General features: G+C 37.0%; 2 protein-coding genes across 2 annotated transcripts; one reads left to right on the top strand and one right to left on the bottom strand.

The window, feature by feature from the left end:
- Positions 1-626: 626 nt before the first annotated feature.
- ankrd33ab (ankyrin repeat domain 33Ab) lies at positions 627-6,719 on the bottom strand. The gene is made up of 5 exons (XM_051111925.1): positions 6,586-6,719; positions 5,615-6,069; positions 3,820-3,949; positions 3,147-3,287; positions 627-2,804 (listed from the first exon to the last, which is right to left on the bottom strand). Exons 2-5 carry the CDS (start codon positions 5,885-5,887, stop codon positions 1,957-1,959), a joined length of 1,392 nt encoding a protein of 463 aa, XP_050967882.1. The 5' UTR covers positions 5,888-6,069; positions 6,586-6,719; the 3' UTR covers positions 627-1,956.
- Positions 6,720-8,207: 1,488 nt separating this feature from the next.
- On the top strand, positions 8,208-20,274 carry arhgef25b (Rho guanine nucleotide exchange factor (GEF) 25b). The gene is made up of 16 exons (XM_051111921.1): positions 8,208-8,383; positions 9,745-9,871; positions 13,884-14,227; positions 14,315-14,389; positions 14,475-14,578; positions 14,669-14,735; positions 14,816-14,919; positions 15,005-15,074; positions 16,129-16,218; positions 16,312-16,404; positions 16,863-16,913; positions 17,022-17,099; positions 17,291-17,482; positions 17,562-17,742; positions 17,846-18,030; positions 19,744-20,274. Exons 1-15 carry the CDS (start codon positions 8,288-8,290, stop codon positions 18,025-18,027), a joined length of 1,854 nt encoding a protein of 617 aa, XP_050967878.1. The 5' UTR covers positions 8,208-8,287; the 3' UTR covers positions 18,028-18,030; positions 19,744-20,274.
- The last annotated feature ends 116 nt before the right edge of the window (positions 20,275-20,390 follow it).

The raw sequence follows: 20,390 nt of genomic DNA, 5'->3' as shown, positions 1-20,390 counted from the left end.
GAAGGCATCTGGAGTAAAACAGCTCAATGTTTAATGAAGCACATACAAAAACTGAACTGGAAATGACACAACCTGATTTACAGCATGCAGACGTTGGATGCACAGAACCCCAATTGCTGTGGCATACAATAGTTCTGCAAATAAGCAGTGGTTACTTTTTTTTCTTCCTCATTTTATGTCAGTGATGGACCATAAGTAATCAATTAGTTAAATATAAACTAATATTTTTGGTTAAACATAATTCTGTTCTGATGATGGTGGTGATTATTTAGATGCAGAAAATTATTCTACATGTAAGTCAACCAATCAGAGACCTTAAAATGTTTGCTTTAGCCTTTAAGACTGACTGAAGTGATTGTAGATGTAGAAAGGAAGTAGGAATTGATTTTTGAGAGAGTGGAATGTACCACTGAGGTTTCATATTACACTTCCTCTTTTCGGGGTCCATTCGTTCTTCACTGCATTGCTTCACCGATTCCATCTTCAAGTATTTCCCCACACACAATTACAGTGAGGGCAAGCCCAGGTAATAAGGCTTGTATGGCTTAATATAACATAAATGATATCTCTTACTGAAATATGTAGTAGAAAACCTGTGAACTACTAGCCTCTATTTTGCCAAAAAAAAAAAAAAAAAAAAAAATATATATATATATATATATATATATATATAGTGCCACATTGTGCAGCCTTTGGTTGTAATTTTCAGTCAAAGGGCAACAAGAGAAGCGATGTAAGTCTTCACTGCTTTCCTAGTGATAAGAAGAGGAGAAGAGAATTGAAAGATGCCTGTAAACAAATAAAACTTCCTAAAGACCCACATTTTGGTTTTATACACTTTAGCCCTGATGCCTTTGAGGCTTTTAGACCACAGCAACTGAAAGAACTTACAAACAGCAGAAACTCCCATATATCACAAAAAAGTTTTTACGCTCGCATGAGGTGGTTTTTCAGGCAATTCGAAAAAGGAATATTTCGCAAAACTGCAATGGAAACGGCTTTTTCGCATTTACAGGTCACATGGCACATGTAAAAAGCCATATGATCATTCTTCAATATACTATAAACTCCAAGAAACAGTTCATACGTAGCCGTTCTCAAGTACAAGGGGCTTCCCTGATATTAATCCTTAGACTGTGTACGCTGCACGCATTTGCGGCGTGTAATGGCCGTCCGTCCAAATCCCACCAAAATCTGTTGCCATGACTTATTGTGAGAGGAACAAATTATGTTTTAGTCACATAACATCGGTTAATGAAAACGTCATTTCGCAATATTTTTTTAATCGACATTTATAAAATATCACCAAAGTTTTGCGCAAATCTGTAATGGAAACACACCTACTATGTGTGTTATATTAAGCTATACAAGCCTTAATACCCGGGGTTCTCTTTTGTTTTAAAAGAGTTAAAAAAGGCCATCTTAGGGGCCGTTCACATATCACTTCTTTTGCACACTCAAGTTTGTCATTTCAAATGTAGATGCACGGCACGCGCGGATAACGGAAGTGATGTGGTTGCGACGCGCACGCAGTGCGGCGCGCTCAGTTTTTTCAGGTGCATCCGCGCTGCAATGAGATGAAAACATCTCAACTTTTCAGAATGCCGCAAGCGCACCGCAGGTCATGCGACAAGAACCAACCAATTAGCTTCATCCTTTCCGTAACAACATTGAAAGCTCAGCCAAGATGGAGAAAAACCTGATCATAGCTGTACAGGGATAGCCATTATTAAATAAATTTAGTAGCAGAGCTACAGCAAGCGATTTTTAGTGCTGGAAATCCGTTTGTCCTTTGATGAAACTTCCGCGTCTTAATTGAGAGTGTGGATCATATTTGCTTAGCAATGGCAGACGCCTCGGGAGCACAAGCTACAGAGCGCTTTGGAAAGAAGGAGAAATCGGTGCGCCCCGTGTTTTTTTCCACACGTTTTTTAGCCGCGATATGTGAACGGCCCCTTAGTCATCATGCTTTTTCTTTTTTCCTTTATCCTTGTCTTTGCTTTTCTTCTCCTTTTCCTTCTCTCCCTTTTCCTTCAACGCTTTCTTCTCTTTTTTCTTTTCATCCTTGGCCTCCTTATACTTCCACTTTGGAGGCTCCAGGTAACCTTTCTGATTTTTCTTCTTCTTCTCCTTTTTCGGGGTGGGCTCAGAGGATTTGGTAACTTTGATCTGTGGGATACAGCCAGAGGGGAAGACGCTGTTTCGCCTTGATGCTACGCTACGAGGAATGAATGCGCGCATTCCAGACTGAGCAATGGAAATCACACTGCCACGCCTCTCGGTATCAGCACAGCAGGACAAAGAGACGGACTCAGCCGAGTGGACAGAAGGTGAAATGGAGGAGATGGAGCTGTTTCGATGGCACAGTGAACTCTCTTCCAGCTGCTTCTGAGAGTGCTTCTGCATCAGCTCAGCCACAGCAAGCCGGCGTTTACCTATCTGCGGAGGGCTGCTTGGGCACAACGGCCGTGTGGCCGTGGCTATCAACGGACTGCGTAGGCTGGTGGTCATTCGCACCATGTGATCCATAACACCATTGTCCTGCGGGTCACGTGGGAAACTGAAACCAAAAGTACTCTTGAGATGATGCGTCAGCTTCTGGCCAGCACTCTTATTAGCTGTTGCCTTGCTGACCAGCACCTTAAGGCTGGGCCACTCTGGGACATAGGTGTCACAGAACTGTTCAGCTGTGGGATGAAGCGCGAGGTGGCGCAGACGATTCAGTGTATCAAAGCGACCTGTTTTCAGCGCCCAGTCACGTGCACATTTACCACGGTTGGAGTCTACGGCATTCATATCAGCACCTAAGACAGAACAATAAAGAGAATTTATTAGAAGTATATCAAAAGCATGCTGGGGGAATATAGCTCTAAAAAAAGAATGCTGTGTCAGAAATCACTCTGTCTAGTCATGTTGTGCCTTCCACTCTTTTTTTTGCTTGGCTACCTAATTACTTAATTAATCTTATAGATGCTACTGAGGCAAACTGGGTCAATGCCAGCTATGCCATTCTTGATTGGCTATGTGGGTCATTTGGCGATTTCTTGTCTCTCACTAGTGATGTAATGTGATGTGATGAATACAAGCAAAGCCAACATTCTGAAGGATCATTTTCAGCATATCAGCATGTATGTTCAACTACTAACCGTGCATTATAAGAGCTGCCACCACATCATTCCTGCCCTGTATGGCAGCTTTAATGAGGGCAGTGAATCCTCTGTTGTCTCTGATCTCTGTCTCTGCTCCAGGGAAGTAATTCATGATGTAGTTACATATGGAGACATGGCCTGTGTACAGAAAGATTTATAACGTTGTTACTTATTTTGGATTATATACAAAATAAAGAAATGGGGTAAATTCCTTAAATAGTAAACAGTAACGCAAATAGTATTTAACATAAAGACATGGCCATTCTTCAGTTCTACACTATAAAAAAAACACAATTTGTTGAGTCAACTTAAAATAATTTGTTAATCAGCTGCCTGATGAGTTTGTTAAACTTAAAAGCTGGGTAAGTTGCCCAGCTGCCTTAAAATTTTAAGTTGATTCAACTCAAATATCTAAGTTGTTACTTTTTGACTAAAAGTTGACTAAACTTTTTTGAGTTGAATGAACTTAAAATTTTAAGGCAGCCGGGTAACAAATTATTTTAAGTTGACTCAAAAAATGATGTTTACAGTGTATGTAAATTAGAGTTATTGCATCATATTCACAAAAATCAACACTATTTTGAAACGCTTTTATTGCAAGCAGAATCCAGCCAGTAGTCCATCTAATTTCCATCAAGACAGTGAATTGACATCACATGCAATGACTTACCGGCTTGAGCTGCGATCATTAGAGCTGTGTTGCCATCATTGTCTTGGTGGTTAATATCCAGATGCGGACAGCCATGCAGCTCATAAACAACTGGAAGAAAGCCTTTATATGCGGCCACCATCAGTCCATTCTGCAAGAGAGAATAGTGTTTTACAAAGATCTCTGTCAACACATTTCTTAAACAGGTAAAAAGGTAAAGATAAATATATAATACATAGACACATCAACAGATTACAATTTCGCAATAAACAGCACTAATAAAATGATCTGAAACCATTCTTAGTAGTCTGTTAACATTACTTAAATTGACTTTCTAATGTTGTTAAAGGAATAGTTCACCCACAAACAAAAATTCAGTCATTAATTTCTCACCCTCATGTCCAGTGTTGGGAAAGTTACTTTTAAAAGTAATGCGTTACAATATTGAGTTACTTCCTAAAAAAAGTAACTAATTACATTACTTTAGTTACTTTTTATGGAAAGTAATGCATTACTTTACTTTTGTGTTACTTTTTAAATCTGGGCAGGGCTTGCTTGTTTGTTTTTAATATAAAAAGTTCTATTTTTGGCAAATTCACAACAAAAGCCTCAGGCTTTGAGAAAAGTAAATTCACGTCTGTACAGTAGACCGCAGAAGAAAAAAAAAGTCAACTCTTCAGCAATAAAAAAAGAAAAACAAATGTTAGATTATCTTATTAGTATGCTTATTAGTATGGTTGAATTGGATCATCGATGGTTGGCAGCAAAGACATCGGTTAATAAAATAGGATAAAATAAAATAAAATATGAGTTGAATTTCACTGTTTTTATTCATTTTGAGGAATACTGAATCTGTTTTTTGTGAGTGAGATGAATTAACGCATGTTCACATTTATTCTAGAACTAACATCTTACTCCTGATTTCTCTCAACATGGGGACAGGAGAGCTTTTGGGGAGGGAAAGTAACTGGCGTTACTTATTTAAAAAAAGTAACTCAGATGTTTTCTTGTCAATTAAAAAGTAATGCGTTACTTTACTAGTTACTTGGAAAAAGTAATAATATTACATAACTTGCGTTACTTGTAATGCGTTAACCCCCAACGCTGCTCATGTCTTTCCAAAATCTTAAGACACTGTTCATCTCCATAACACAAATAAAGATATTTCTGATGCAATCAAAGAGTTTTCTGACCCTACATAGATAGCAATGTAACTATTACGTTCAAGCCTAACATGCGTCATGGTACTCTGGAAATCGGAGACTGACACGGAACAGAAGAAATTGTTGAATACAGTCGTTATTTTATTTTTTGTTTTTTTTTTGCACACAAAAAGTAGCTTCAAAAAATTACTGTTGTTGCAAGGACCATTTTATTGACGTCCTTACTATCTTTCTGGACCTTGAACATGATAGTTACATTGCTGTCTTTACAGGGTCAGAAAGCTCTCGGATTTCATCAAAAATATCTTAATTTGTGTTCTGAAAATGAATGAAGGTCTTACGGGTTTGGAACATCATGAGGGTCAGTAATTAATGACAGAATTTTCATTTTTGGGTGAACTATCCCTTTAAGTTACAAATGTAGTCATGCCTCAAACGTGAATTTGAAAGTATTGTCAACAAGTTATAAGGACTATGTAGTTTGATTTGTCAAGCAAACACACACCCTTGTTGCAGTTGTAGTTTAACAAAAACCTCAGACCTTAAACTTATACAGTGAAAAACATTTGAATTGAATTTTACAAATGTATATAAGACAAAAAGTTATTTAAAAGTCACTTATCTTTATCGTCTCTAATACTAATCCGTCTTACCCTGCCATTAATGTCAACTTCCATGACCTCATCATAGGTCACATCTCGTTCCAGCACTCTCTTCAGTGCCTCTGGGTCATTTTGAACGCAAGCCTCATATACTGTATTGGCAGTTCCCTTTTTCCTTTCCTCTTGTTCATAATCGGGGAGAAAAGAATCATCAGAGAGCAAGCTTCCAGAGTCTGAGTCTCCTTCCAACAATGAGAGCTCATCCTCGTCCGGGCCTGACCCCAGGTTTGGGTCCTCCAAGACAGAGCTCTGAACTGCTGCCATGTCTTCGCAGTTCAATCTTGCCTACACCATCTTTGCTGGCGTTTGAGGAAAGCGTTCCAGCATGGTTGTAGTGGGTCAGCAACCTGAGAGGAAGGAATGCATTCCAAGTGTTTATGGCCCCTGTCTTGAGGTAAACAGACCAACAGAGATAAACCAGAAGGTTCTTCAACCAGTGAAGCCACCTTCAAATAAAAAATAAAATAAAAAGCACAGTCAGTAATGGCAACCATTAGCAATTCAATTAACTCAAAAGCTTCTGATGCAAGAAAATCGGGAGTTTTCATCGCTCCGGATTTAGCCTGGGAGAGCTGTGCTTTAATTGTCAGTGCTAAATCTGTCCTGCTCAAGCTTAAAATACACAGATACCTGTAAACAGGCTTACATATGGTACACTCTGAAAACATGTTACCTCAAATAACTGAACCATTTTTTTTATACAAGTTGTGAAACAGCATATTTACAAAAGCTTTGTCTCAAAACTGCAATAAATTAAACATTTCTCCAGTTGTGCATGTCACATCACATATCTAGCAAAATATAAAGATTACAACAATAAAGCAAAAACATTCTCTTTAGTGCTCTAGTAGTGAACAAATGAGAAAAGAGCCAGATGCTCTTAAATGCTTACTGACAGTCTGGCACATACATTTTAGGCTTGGTTTAAAATAGAGATTGTATGAATATAAAGTTTAACTCACCTATGTTCACATTTCAGAAGAAGAGATGTCTTCAGTAAATGCTGCTATACCTTTATAAACAACTTTGACAAGTCATTATCAGAAACCTCAGCTTGCAGAAAATACAACCATCAGCTTCACGTCTTCATTGTGTTTGTAGTAGTATGTGATCACAGAGGGGCGTACACATGCTCCGTAACACCTCAGGTCATTAGACTGACTAATGCCTTTCAGGATAAGAAAAGACCCAACATAGACTTTCAGAGCATAATCACCTTCCACACAACACACACACACTCGCTCACTCACTCTCAAAATGGTCTCGTACTGACAAACAACCACATTCATACTATTACTTGCTTGCTAGAGTATAAATATTAAAAGGATTATGTATAGAGTAATGTTGATGAAGTTTAACATACAGTAAAAGTGTTTTGAGGATAGGTTTATGTATTGGTTGTTTTATGTCAAAGGGACCCTGATTTTAGCTCAGAGGATTATATGGAATGTGAGGAGAAGTTAATCACAAGAAGTCTTTGATAAGATTTCAAGACAGAATGACGTACTTTGCTGACAAAAATGTCCTTACATGACCAGTTTAAATGTTTAATTGGTAATTAACACTTTTTTCTGTCTCTCCAGACAGTCAAAATAGGACAATCCTATTTACCTCCATAAAGCAGTCCCACAGAAATTTGTCTGATTACTGTGGCACAAATAAATACTGCTAATCATTATGTAATTAACAACAATTTCATCTGTGGTACAACAACCTATACATATTTTGCGCATATTAACTGAACTTACAGGCACAAGATAAGATAAGCATTTTATGCAGAAAAATATGACAAAACGGGAATTTTATTTGCATAAATTCTTGCGATTCTGAAGGGAATGATTAAAATCTTGAGCTCAGGTCTTTACAACATATTAAGTACATATATTAAGTTCATATAAAGTTAATCCTCTTGTATTCCAGCACCACTTAAGGAAGTGAATGATCATTGTCGTACAAGCACACATGCAGTTTACTCACACACACACGCACACACACACACACAACTTTGCATGTAAATTAATTATAGTTAAAGATTATTCTTGCATCAAATAGAAAATAAAGCAACAAAAGAGAACAGAAAGAAAGAGACATACAATTGAACTAAAACTACTTTCAGAAGTTTTTCTATACCTTATTTTTAAACCTGCCCTCACAGCAGTCTTTTTTTGGATTTTTTGTTTTGTAGAAATTGTTTTCCTTATGGGGACAAGGATAGTAGATTTATAGATGCTGGGGACCTTCCACTGACTTCTTGCTCTAAATTTAAGTAAATTAGACTAACCCTAAGGACAACATCGAATCATAACAACTTGTACATGTTAAATATAACTAGCTTTAATTTATTCCTTTATTTATGGCTGAGATTGGAGGTTTGCAGGATAACATGTTGAGCTCTTTCTCTCTCTTGTTTCTTTAGTTGCACTCTCTCTTTCTCTCTCTCTCTCTCTCTCTGTCCCAGGGAGGTCAAGATGGAGCAAGAGGGTGTTGGAGAAGAGGGAGGGAATGGGTGGTGGACGGCACATGGAGAGAAGATAAGAATGTGTGTCAGTGAGTCAGGAAGAGCTGAGTGGGGATTAAGCGGGACAGTACTGGACCAGTAGAGAAGACAACAAAACAACCAACCAAACATTTCCTTTATCCATCTGGAGACAGAAAAAGAGGAAGATGAAGAGTTTGGCCAAACTTCAGGAAAACACAGAGCAACTGTTGACGTCTTTATCAAACACTCTCCCATCCTTGACCCTGAGTAATCAGCACTGGGTGAGCAAACATAAATTTACTTTTAAATTAGATCATATTGTAAATAGTCATTCAATAGATTTTTAATGAAATTCTAATTTTAATTACAACACTAACTTTAACCAGATCCATAACCATATACCTTTGCGTATTTAAAATGATTAATTTTTAGGCTACTCTTGGAGAAAATTTTCCCCCAGACTATAGTGTAAAGTATGTATATAGACATATAATGCTACTATCCATATCATTCAAAGGTAAGAGTTGACTATTCATATGAATATGCATATAGAGAATATTAAATTATGTGTTTAGATGCTTGTTCATTTGATAGTGTACATTAATGTCTTTTATATAAATATTAATTAAACTCTGTTGTGTTAGTGTAAACAGATTGCCATTTTAGCAATAATGTAATAATGTATAATAATGCCAATAATATTTAAGTCAGACCAACACACATATAAACCAGTCAAAACAGGAGTGATTGAAAGCAGGTCTGTGTCTCTTTTCTTATTTCTAGGGATGCATGTTGTTTACCAGCAACACATCAGCAAAAATTGCATGGACCACATGAAAATCTGTCTCAAGTATTTTTAGTTGCTGTCTTTTTTAAAAGACTGTTAGGGCTTCTTTGAACTTCGCTAAACAGAAAATGATTACTTAGTATAGTTTAAAGCCACCAATAGAAATCTGCCAAACTTGTCACAACAAGTCATCAGCTCAATACTGAGATTGCTCCAACTAGGCCAACCTGCCAAATGTTTACTGCAAACGAAGGAAGCAAGCACAAAAGATAATGCCTTCAGCAGACTGTAATTTGGATCTATTCCTACAATAGATACAGTAGACATGATTCACTTGTTCATTCTAGCTTAATGTGTGTTGTCTGGATTATCTGTAAATGGAAAGACACATAAATACATCCCAACAGAAATGCCTCTTAGACAACTGCATGAACATAATCAATTTGTCAATGTATCCATATATTTAGGTCCTCGTAGAAAGCCAAGTCTTAAGACACCGGGGTCATATTTCACCCCATGGTACAATTTGTATTGTCTTTAATTTATGCTGATTTACTTTAAATAGACATAAAACCAGTTATGAGAACTAGATTATTTTAATTGTTTAATTAATGTAAACATTTTTTTCATGTAATATGTATTATTTTTCTTTTTATTTTGGTGATTGGTTAAATGTTTTCTTGAGACTCCCAGTGTCTAGTGGGTCTAGTTTGAGGTGGTATGTATTTTTTTTAAGGGTCATATGAACTGCTCAGGTATAGACATGTATTTCATAGCTGCTGTAATAGTAAAGCTGGTTATAACTCTGCCCTTTCAGAGCTGGAGGATAACACTAACTTTAACGACCCCTTTCAGATCCATGAACACACCGAAGGGAGTCTTTTACTGGAAGACAAACAGAGCTGTTCAAAGAAGGGTACCGAATGGGAAAATGGAGAACAAAGCTGGAACTCAAGACCCAAACACATACCTGAGGGCAGAGGTGAGGGGTCAAACATACCCTTGTTTAGGGGAGGTGTTTTTTTTTTTTTTTTTTTTTACTGAACAGGAATTCTGTTACACACACACACACTCAAAATGCGCAAACACACTATTTACCTGTGTCCACAGCTAGTGCAAGACAAGAAATTAAATGATAATTAACATACTTTCTATCAGATTGTATGTCTATGAATGTAAAATTTAAAGACAAAAAAAAAAAAAACATTTTCAGTTAAGCCACATCCAAATGTAAAAGCTTGTACATTGTATTGTGGACTTTTAAAGCATGATTTTCTCAGTCTCTAACAAATTACATGGAGATGACCAAAAACAAAAACAAGAAACCTTATCTGTCAACACACAGTTTTTCTTTCAGTAAATATTTCACTCTGTACAGATGTACAATATTACAAGAGGCCATGTGTAAGTTATTGAGAAGCGGGAATACCTCTTTATAAAAAGTGTTTTCTTTACGTTTCTCCATAAGATGGCAATATTGGGTTGTTTTTAAACTATGGAGTTTAGATGTGGTGCCTGAAGAGAGCTATAAAGCCTGTGGTATTATTCGTATCACCTGACAGCTCGAAGTCAGGTTATCTTTTTTAACTTTTTTCAACTAGAGTATACAAACGCGGGTACTTCCTGACCTTTCCTGGTGAAAAAACCAGCATATGCTGGTAGGTATGTTTTGATGCTGGAATGCTGGTTAGGTAGGTTTTGATGGTGGTTTAAGCTGGTCCTTTGCTGGTTTATGCTGGTCCTTAGCTGGTTTAAGCTGGTCCTTTGCTGGTTTTTGCTGGTCATGTTGCTGGTCAAGGACCAGCATGAACCAGCAAAGGACCAGCATAAACCAGCTAAGGACCAGCATAAACCAGCATCAAAACCTACCTAACCAGCATCCCAGCATCAAAACATACCTAACAGCATATGCTGGTTTTTTCACCAGGGTTCTCACATCCCATGACCACTTTTGTTGCTCACACCATTGTCTCCTGTTGCTTTTATTTGCTTTGTCTAGCGTGATACTCTTGGATTTGTTTGCCCTGAGCACAGGCATGGATGCTGTTAGTTAGACGTGCTAAATGTCAGCATGCACTTTAGAATTTCGCTGGCAAACTTAACCAAATAATTTAACTGTGAATATGGCATTTTTAAAAAATGATTTTAGCTGGGATAAGAGTGTTGAGAGTCACCATGGCATCAAAATCGACAACTCTTACTGCTATGAAATATTTAAGTGTTTATTATAGAGTGTTTGCACGTACGTCAAGGTCTGGTCAGTTACCCGGATGCGCGGCCATATTGGAGATACTCAGATGTAAAGAACAGCATGGATTGCATGGTTAATGTACTACTGAATACATTGTTCTGGTAATTTATGCAGTCCAAAAACTACATACACTACCAAAAACACTTGTGGAAGCTGCTAATTCATATAGAGACGGACTTAGTAAGCAGGCAGTTTGGCCAACCACAAATGCCTTTTGTTCCTCGGGCAGTTTTTTGCACTCTTCTCCTTGATTTGTAACTTTTGGCAGTCTCATAGTACCCCAAATGTTTTTCCCAGTCTGACCAGGTAGAGCAGCCCAAAACAAGAAAATAATTTTTCATTTTCAGCAGCAATGATCGGCAAACAATGCAAATTTCATTCGGTTCAGTGGCATTGTTCACATTCAGTATTTACAATACAATACATATACAATTCGTTGGATATATGTCACATAACATAGGAAAATATCTGTCATTGTTTCCGTTTTATTGCGACTTGTTTGAAAATGGTCATTATTTTTGCCATTTCTCTGTCTTTGAGAGACAGACTTCAGCAGATTGGAAGTATACACTGGCAGTGGAGAACACAAGGAGCCCAAGATATTAACCACATCCCCTTCTCTTTCTCTGCCTCCCTCTATCATGCACCAACCGTCAGTACAGTACCAGCTGGTAATAAAGTAGGATCACTGTTTTTACATCCCCCTCCCTATCTCATTATTTCTTTCTGACCCTCCTCATTGCCTCCTGAAGGTGAAGAGGCAGTCTAGAGAAAGAATATCTTTTTGAACCCAGGCATGTGATGTAGGTCTGTGTGGATAACAGCAGAGGGATTATACAGATGTTGTGTGTAAATTCAGAGCTTAGGATTACCTCTGAACTGAGAGTAGGAGAAAAGGAGTAAACATCATCACAGTGCCATGCTGCAGGAAGGTACAGCAGTGTTTACTCGGCTGGTATGAAGGGGCGTCGTGGCCCAGGGGTGTGTGGCTGTGCATGCTTCTATCAGAAAGTTTTGGCCAGGTGTGAGTGCTGCTTCAGACAGCAAGGTAAGAGATCCATTAGTTGCTTTGTGACTTTTGACATTGGTACTTTTTCCAAGTGCATTTTGGTATTTGCTGCTTTTACAGGATCAACATTATTAATATATGTCCAGGGTGCTTGATTAGACAAGAATAATTAATTAACAATAAGATCTTAATTTACATATTACACATTTTAGAGCTTAAAAAAGATCGCTTGCATGTAAACTGAATGTAATTAATTACCACTGTTCTGTTGCTTAGTCATAATACCTGCATTCAACCTGTAGTTTGCAAAAATGCTGGTATTGTTATTTTGTTAGTCATTATGAATAGATTATCTATAGAAATGCATTGATGCATTATGTATGTGTGTAAATGGTTGGTGCAGGATTATGGTTATGTGGCCTTTAGAAAAAGCTAATCCATATTCCACATAGAAATACTAGAATCTCGTCTGTTCTGTTTCTCATTCTCTTTCTCAGAGTCTTTCTTTCCCTTCATGCCCTTCAGATAAGGCATGTTACCCCCATGTTGCACTTTAAAGCTTTTAAAACATCTGAAAAAAAAAATCCAAATCATTTAAGCTGTATCATCTGCTTATAAGGCAGAATCTCTTCCATGTGCTGCCAGTTATATTTATATTCCACCTTTCATGACTATGTGGAAAATTCAGCAAAAATAACTGCAAGATGAATATTCGTGATGGAGCTGGAAATTCCCTTGCGATATATCAACATTATTACTCTCTGTCTCTCCTCATTCTCTCCTTATTAAATCACAACATACACTACCATTTTACACTACAAGTTATTTACTTATGAAAGTAAGTAATTTTACTGAGCAAGAATACACATTAAATTGATCAACTGTAGTGACAGTAAAGACACATTGTTACAAAAATATTATATTTCAAACAAATGCTGTTCTTTTTTAAACTTTATGTTTATCATGATTTACACAAAAATATTAAGCAGCACATCCATTTAAAAATGTGATAATAAAAAGAAACATATCTTGGGTACCAGATAAGCATACTGTGCAAATGTTTGGCACTTTGTAGGTGTGGGTTTTTTTTTGTTTTGTTTTTTTTTTAGTAATATGTTCGGATTTAGCAAAAAAATGTCAGCCCATCTAAATTTCACTGTAACTCCTTCTGTAAAATACAGTACTTCAAACTATGTTTGAGTTTATAATTTATGATTTTTTTATAGTAAAATATTTTTAAAGGGGTCATCGGATACAAAGTTCACTTTTACATGTTGTTTGAACATAAATGTGTGTTGGCAGTTTGTGTATACAACAACCCAAATGATAAAAATCCACCCAGTGGGTTTTATTTAATAATGGTTAATTATTTAAAAATAATTTCCCCTTTTTCAAATCAAGCTATTCTCAGCATCTTGTCTGTTTAACGACACACAGACAGAGGCCACTCCCACAATAGTTGATTGACACAGCCATCTTACCTTAGACCCGCCTTAAATGAGCAGTAAAAGTCCGATCACCATTGTTTCGATGCCGGAACAGGGACGTAGACAAGAATGGCTCCTAAGCGATTGAGGTGTTGTGATGTTTGATGTAATAATGAATATAGTAGTCGTCATTTACTCACGACATCTGAGCCGCTGAAGATGCAGTGAAATTTTGTGACAGAAAAGATATGGAATTGTTGTTTTAAGGAACTTCTACTTCATTCTTCTACTCTCTCTCTTTCTCTAGAGTCATACACACTGACGGGGCTCAGCGATGTCTCCTTGCCTCCTGATACACTTTCAACCTCCGTCTCCATTGATGACCTCTCTCCAATCTCACCCAGCAACCAGCAGCCTCTTTCCACTAGACAATCATCTACAACACCCCAACGCTCCATCAAGGCCCTCAAGAGATGGTTGAGCAGCCCAGTTCGAAGGCTTAGTCTGGGCGGAGGTAGCAAGGGTCAGAGCTCAAAGGCCAGTCAGAGCCCAGAAGGATCATCCTATATGTTTCTCCCTCTCTCACCTACTCAAAGCCCACAGAGCCCAACGGAGAAGTCCAAAAAACTACCTCGCTCCTACAGATCTCTGGTATGGACATCATTTACACTATACCGAGGGAATGTCTTATTTTGATATAGTAAAACTGTTCACACTATCTCTTTCTGTGGCATACAGGACTGTGGTGAACTTTCAGGGCCAACGTCTCCTGACAGTCCCTATTACCCAAGATACCTAAATGATCTCTTGCAGGTACACAACACTCCTGAACTGTAATAAGTATTTTTATACATAATTGCTGATTCGTGCTTGTGATGGCTAATGAATTCAATTTCAGAGGCATCAGTCTTGTGATGTGCATCGATGTGACGAGACACAGGTACAATCACAGAGTCCAGAAGATGATGAGCAGGAGAGAAGAACTGCCTTAGAGAAAAGCATGTAGGTTTTTGATTGATGGTGACCTCAAACTTGTAGTTTCTGGAATAAGATATTGTTAATAATCTGGCATACCTTATGTCTCACTTATAGATATGTGCTGACAGAGTTGGTAGAGACAGAGAAGCTGTATGTGGAAGATCTGGGACTTGTAGTGGAGGTAACGTTTAAATGCACTTAGTAAGTAGATATTCATTCATTCATTCATGCTTTTTAACTCTCATTTTCTGCCTTTTCCAGGGTTATATGGCTACAATGAAAAGTGTTGGTGTGCCAGAGTATTTGGCGGGAAAGGATAAAATTGTGTTTGGGAACATTCATCAGATTTATGACTGGCACAAAGAGTAGGTCACTTATTGATATGTGTCTAATGAGGTGTGTAAATCTAATCTTCTCACATCTGCTACTTTTATTTTTCTTTTGTCTCAGCTATTTTCTTGGAGAGTTGGAGAAATGTGTGTGTGAACCTGACCTGCTGGCACAATTGTTTATCAAACATGTAAGTCTATGTTTTATTTCCTTCTGCTACGTTAAACTGCTGGTGAGATTAAATGCAGTAATCCATCTTGCATAAATTGAAATGTACACTACCAGTCAAAAGTTTTTGAACAGCAAGATTTTTTATGTTTTTTAAAGAAGTCTCTTCTGCTCACCAAGCCTGCATTTATTTGATCCAGAGTACAGCAGAAACAGTAAAATTTTGAAATATTTTTACCATTTAAAATAGCTGTTTTCTATTTAAATATATTTTAAAATATAATTTATTCCTGTGATTTTAAAGCTGAATTTTTAGCATCATTACTCCAGTCACATGATCCTTCAGAAATCATTCTAATATTCTAATTTGCTGTTCAAAAAACTGTATTATTATTATTATTATTATTATGTAAAAAACAGCTGAGTAGAATTTTTTCCTTGATGAATAGAAAGTTCAGAAGAACAGCATTTATCTGAAATAGAAATCTTTTGTAACATTATAAATGTCTTTATCATCACTTTTGGTCAATTTAAAGCATCCTTGCCAAATAAAAGTATTAATTTCTAATTTCTTTCGCCAAAAAATAATAAAATTATACTGACTCCAAGATCTTGAATGGTATACTCTATAATGTTACAAAAGCTTTTCATAAATCGTTTTATAAAATCTATTCATCAAAGAATCCTAAAAAAAAAAAAAAAAAAAAATGTACTCAACTGTTTTAAATGTTTAGGATGATGATGATGAATAAATGTTTTTAAACAGCAAATCAGCATGTTAGAACGATTTATGTAGGATCATGTGACACTGAAGACTGGAGTGATAATGCTGAAAATTTAGCTTTGATCACAGGAATAAATTACATTAAAATATATATATATATTTAAATAGAAAGCAGTTATTTTAAATAGTAAAATATTTCACAGTATTACTGCTTTTGCTGTATTTTGGATCAAATAAATGCAGGCTTGTTGAGCAGAAGATAAGTCTTCAAAAAACATTAAAAATCATACTATCCAAAAACCTTTGACTGGTAGTGTATGTTAAGAAATTAATATCTCTGTGTGTTTTCCAGGAGAGGCGGCTCAACATGTATGTGGTTTACTGTCAGAACAAGCCAAAGTCAGAACATATCGTTTCAGAGTATATTGAAACCTATTTTGAGGTAATTTATGTTGAAATGAGGTAAAAGGCAATGTTTACTTTTTGATGTATGAGGTCAAGGTCTATGACTGTCCTGTGCTCTTTCTTCATGAAGGAACTGAGGCAACAGCTAGGTCACAGACTGCAGTTAAATGACCTGCTCATCAAACCCGTTCAGAGAATCATGAAATATCAGCTGCTGCTAAAGGTAGACAAGTACATACTTATTCAAAATGGCAACTTCTTTTGCATGTTTTTTTTTTTTTTACTTGGGTGTTTTTACAACCTTTTACATACTCAGATGTCAAATTTTAAAAATAGTTCCCTTTCAGTCAGTCACAATATTACGTCGACACTGACATTAGAGGTCTAACTTGGGTTCTCCTCATCAGGGAACAAGGGTTAAATAATGTAACCAAGATGTTTATCATCTTAACAATTCTTCAAATAGACCAATGTTCAAAACTTTAGGGTCTGTAATATCTTTTTTAAGTTTTTGAAACATCTTATGCTCACCAAGGCTGCTAATAATGGATATGTGTCCCTTATTCTAAAGTGTTACCTATATTTTTGTCTTTCTTTATAAATTAAAGAGCTGAGCTAAAATCCACATGCCTGTTCATCTAATATTCTCCCTATATTCTGTTTATGTGCACTTATTTGCAGGACTTCTTGAAGTACTACACTAAAGCAGGCAGACAAACTGAAGATCTTGAGGTAGGTACAGTTTGTACTGGCTTATAAGACTGAGCATAAGAGAGTAAACTCATTATCAGGTGACATACTGAATTATTATTCCGTCCTCTTTTTGTGTCCTTATCACAGAGGGCAGTGGAGGTGATGCGTTTTGTTCCGAAGCGATGTAATGACATGATGAATGTTGGAAGACTACAGGGTTTTGAGGTAAGACGCGACACAAATACACTGAAGAAATGGAAATGGTTTACTTCACCTTGGACTGCTCCAGTATCCAAAATGAGCACAGCCCCAGTCCATTATTTATAAAATAATTATCTATTTTTGCCATTTATAGTTCCTTTATAGTTTTATTAGCTCACTTACCTAGGAGCACCCATGATTGATTTGGTTCACAGGGCCAGCTGAGAGCACAAGGAAAACTCCTGCAACAGGACACCTTCACATTCGTTGAGAATGAGAACAGCATCCTCTCCCGTCCCAAAGAAAGACATGTGTTCCTCTTCGAGCAACTTGTCATTCTCAGTGAGCCAACTGACCGCAAGAAAGGCTTTTCCCTGCCAGGATATATCTATAAAAACAGCATCAAGGTGAGAAGCAGAGTGGGAGAATATAGGTTGAACAAATATGAGGGAAATGTTTATTTTTCTATATTTGTATCTTTTATAGATTAGTTGTTTGGGCATTGAGGATCGCTGCCCAGACGACCCATGTCGGATGGTTTTAACATCTCGTAATATTGATGGAAGCATGCACCAATTCATTCTTCATGCATCATCTCCAGAAATCAGAATGAGCTGGGCAAATGACATCATACAGATGTTGGAGACACAGCGCAACTTCTTAAACGGTATCATCGTCATACCTTCCATGACCTTTCTGTGACCTTGCCTTAAAGCAGAATTCTTCATGGACACTGGTTTGTTTCATCTCCTCTGTCTCACCCATCATAGCCCTGCAGTCTCCCATTGAATTCCAGAGAAAAGAAATTAAATCTCTCAGCCTGGGAAAGAACTTGACAACTTCACCCTCACTGAACCCTGGCCTGCGAGCCTACAGCTCTGCCTCCATAGACCGCCAGGGTCTGCCCTGCCTGCACTCCTGGAATTCTTCACAACCTTCCACGCCTCATTAAAAGGTTAGTGTCTGCTGGACTGTGAAGCTGTATTATCATAATTTGTTCATTACAAGCCCAAAAACATGTCCAGAGTTCCATTTGGTTTCATGGCGTTATATTTTGTAGAGCAGTGTTGCACCTTTTTTCTGCTGCTGCACAGTTTTGATAAGTAAAAAATCCCACGGCATGCTGAAAGCAATGAAAAAGGGGAAAAAAATTAAACAATGCGCCATCAAAATTGGTATTTGGCTTTAAATATGATCAGACACTTGCACTTAACATTTTAAAGTCATGCTCAAATGGAGTTAATGTTTTTGACAAGCGAATGACAGATATGCGTTTTGTCCATCATTAGAACGGCCGCATCTGTGGCAGCAAATTAATTGCATTACATTTTCATCAGTTTACAGGTTATAGCGTTTATTGTAGCTATATGGGTGCTCAGTTTTTCTTGTTGTTTAATCCACAAGTTTCCTACGCCCCATGAGGCCGTGCGTCAAAAGTGGGAGCGTCTTCCGGTTCGTAGTAAGCAAGCGGGACATGACACATTCATTCAACAGCTGACAGTAGTAATGGGCAAATGAAGCCTCCTGAAGCACTGACATTTTGCTCTGACTGTTTCGGAAAAAGATTCATAGCTTTGAGTGTGTCGAAAACAGCGGGATCTGGTGGTTAGTAAAAAATAAAGCAGCCAAAAGCCCTTGAAGGAAACACAGTCGGACGAAACATTCACGCATTCCACAGATGGTTACGTGCACAAATATAAGTCTAACAGTGTGTGTGTGTTTGTTTCTTGAAACAAGTGGATAGGGGGTTTGCACTTACGTCACGGTTTGCTCAATTAGCCATATTGGAGATAATAGGATATAAACAACAGCATGGATTGCACTAAATCATATAGAGAAGGACTTAGTAAGCAGGAAAGGGCAAAACACGATTGTTGTCAAGATTCTTGCCCTGGAAGTCCTGGTTCAGTTTGGCCAACCACAAACGCCTTATTTCCTCAGACAGATTTTTGCACGATTCTCCTTGATTTGTTATAACATTTGGCAGTCTATAGTACTCCAAAATGGATTTCCCAAGCCATTAGTACAGTTCAAAACATAACAATAATTGACCATTTTCAGCAGAAATAATTAGCAAAATATGCAAGTTTCTTTCGGTTCAGGGGCATTCTTTACGTTCAGTAAGGCCAGTATTGATGATGATGATGATGATGATGCGTTAAAACACTCGCGTTAAAACGTACACAAGTATTTGGCTACAACTAGAAGGCAAAGGCTAAGACTCTTCTCCACCCTTCAAACACACAAAAAATTAGCCTTTATAGACAGTTTTACTTGAGTAAAGAAAACAATGTGTTTATTCAAACGTCAGCTCTTTACTTACCCTTGCATTGCGAAGTGGTAAACGTCTCTCTTCAAACGTCACAGCATTTCATTCTAAATGGAGGCGGGGTGGAGTTATGAGTTTTGACTGTCAATTTGAAGATCCAATGCTATTACAAGGTTTAGTCACAAGCTCTTTTGAATGCTTTTCATTGGCTAAATATTTGTAAAATCCGCAAACAGTAATAATGACCAATAGCACTGATTTAAAATAATAATAATGAAATATAATAGAAATAGGAGATTTTTGATAATTTTCCACAGCACAGTGGTCACACTGTTGTAGAGTATAGATATTTCATTTAAAGATGACCATATGAATTCACTCTATTTCTATCATTTTCAGGTTTCTGTCAGTCCTGGAATTATATATTTTTTCATCTTCCTCTACCCTCAATGGCCCGTCTGTTACCCTCAGGAGAACATTATAAGGAGATAACGGGACACTTAGTCAATTACTTAGTTAATTACATCTGATAAAAGAAGACTGAATTGATTCAATTATTCATTATGACCTAATTATTCTTTTGCCTGCCATTTTAATATGATATTTCTCACAAACTGTAAATCTATGACAACCTTCAGAATTTGACAGTGGTAACAATCTGAATATTTTGAACGTACAAGATCAACAAATTGAAGGTACTGGACTGTATATGTTAAACTTTGTGTCACTGATAGGATATAATTAAGACTAATTAAGATGATTATAAAGATTATATTTGTAACTACTGCTAATTCTGTATTACTGAAATTATGAATGTGACGATGATTTTAGGCATTTGACATATCAGGTACTGTAAATATCAGGTATGTGTACTTGATCCTTATTGTAAAAAGACAGAATATCAAGCTATCGAATATGATGCTTTTTCTTATTTCAATTTAGACATTTTCATTAGCAGTGTATATTCAGTGAATGACTCTAAAGAGTTTAATTTTAAAAGCTGTCAAATAAAGGATTTTCAAGTTATCCCAGACATCTCTGTGTCT

The sequence above is a fragment of the Labeo rohita genome, chromosome 6 (genome assembly GCF_022985175.1).
Source record: "Labeo rohita strain BAU-BD-2019 chromosome 6, IGBB_LRoh.1.0, whole genome shotgun sequence".
NCBI lineage: Eukaryota > Metazoa > Chordata > Actinopteri > Cypriniformes > Cyprinidae > Labeo > Labeo rohita.
Note: the sequence above shows the minus strand (reverse complement) of the source record. Positions and strands in the feature narration are given on the sequence as shown.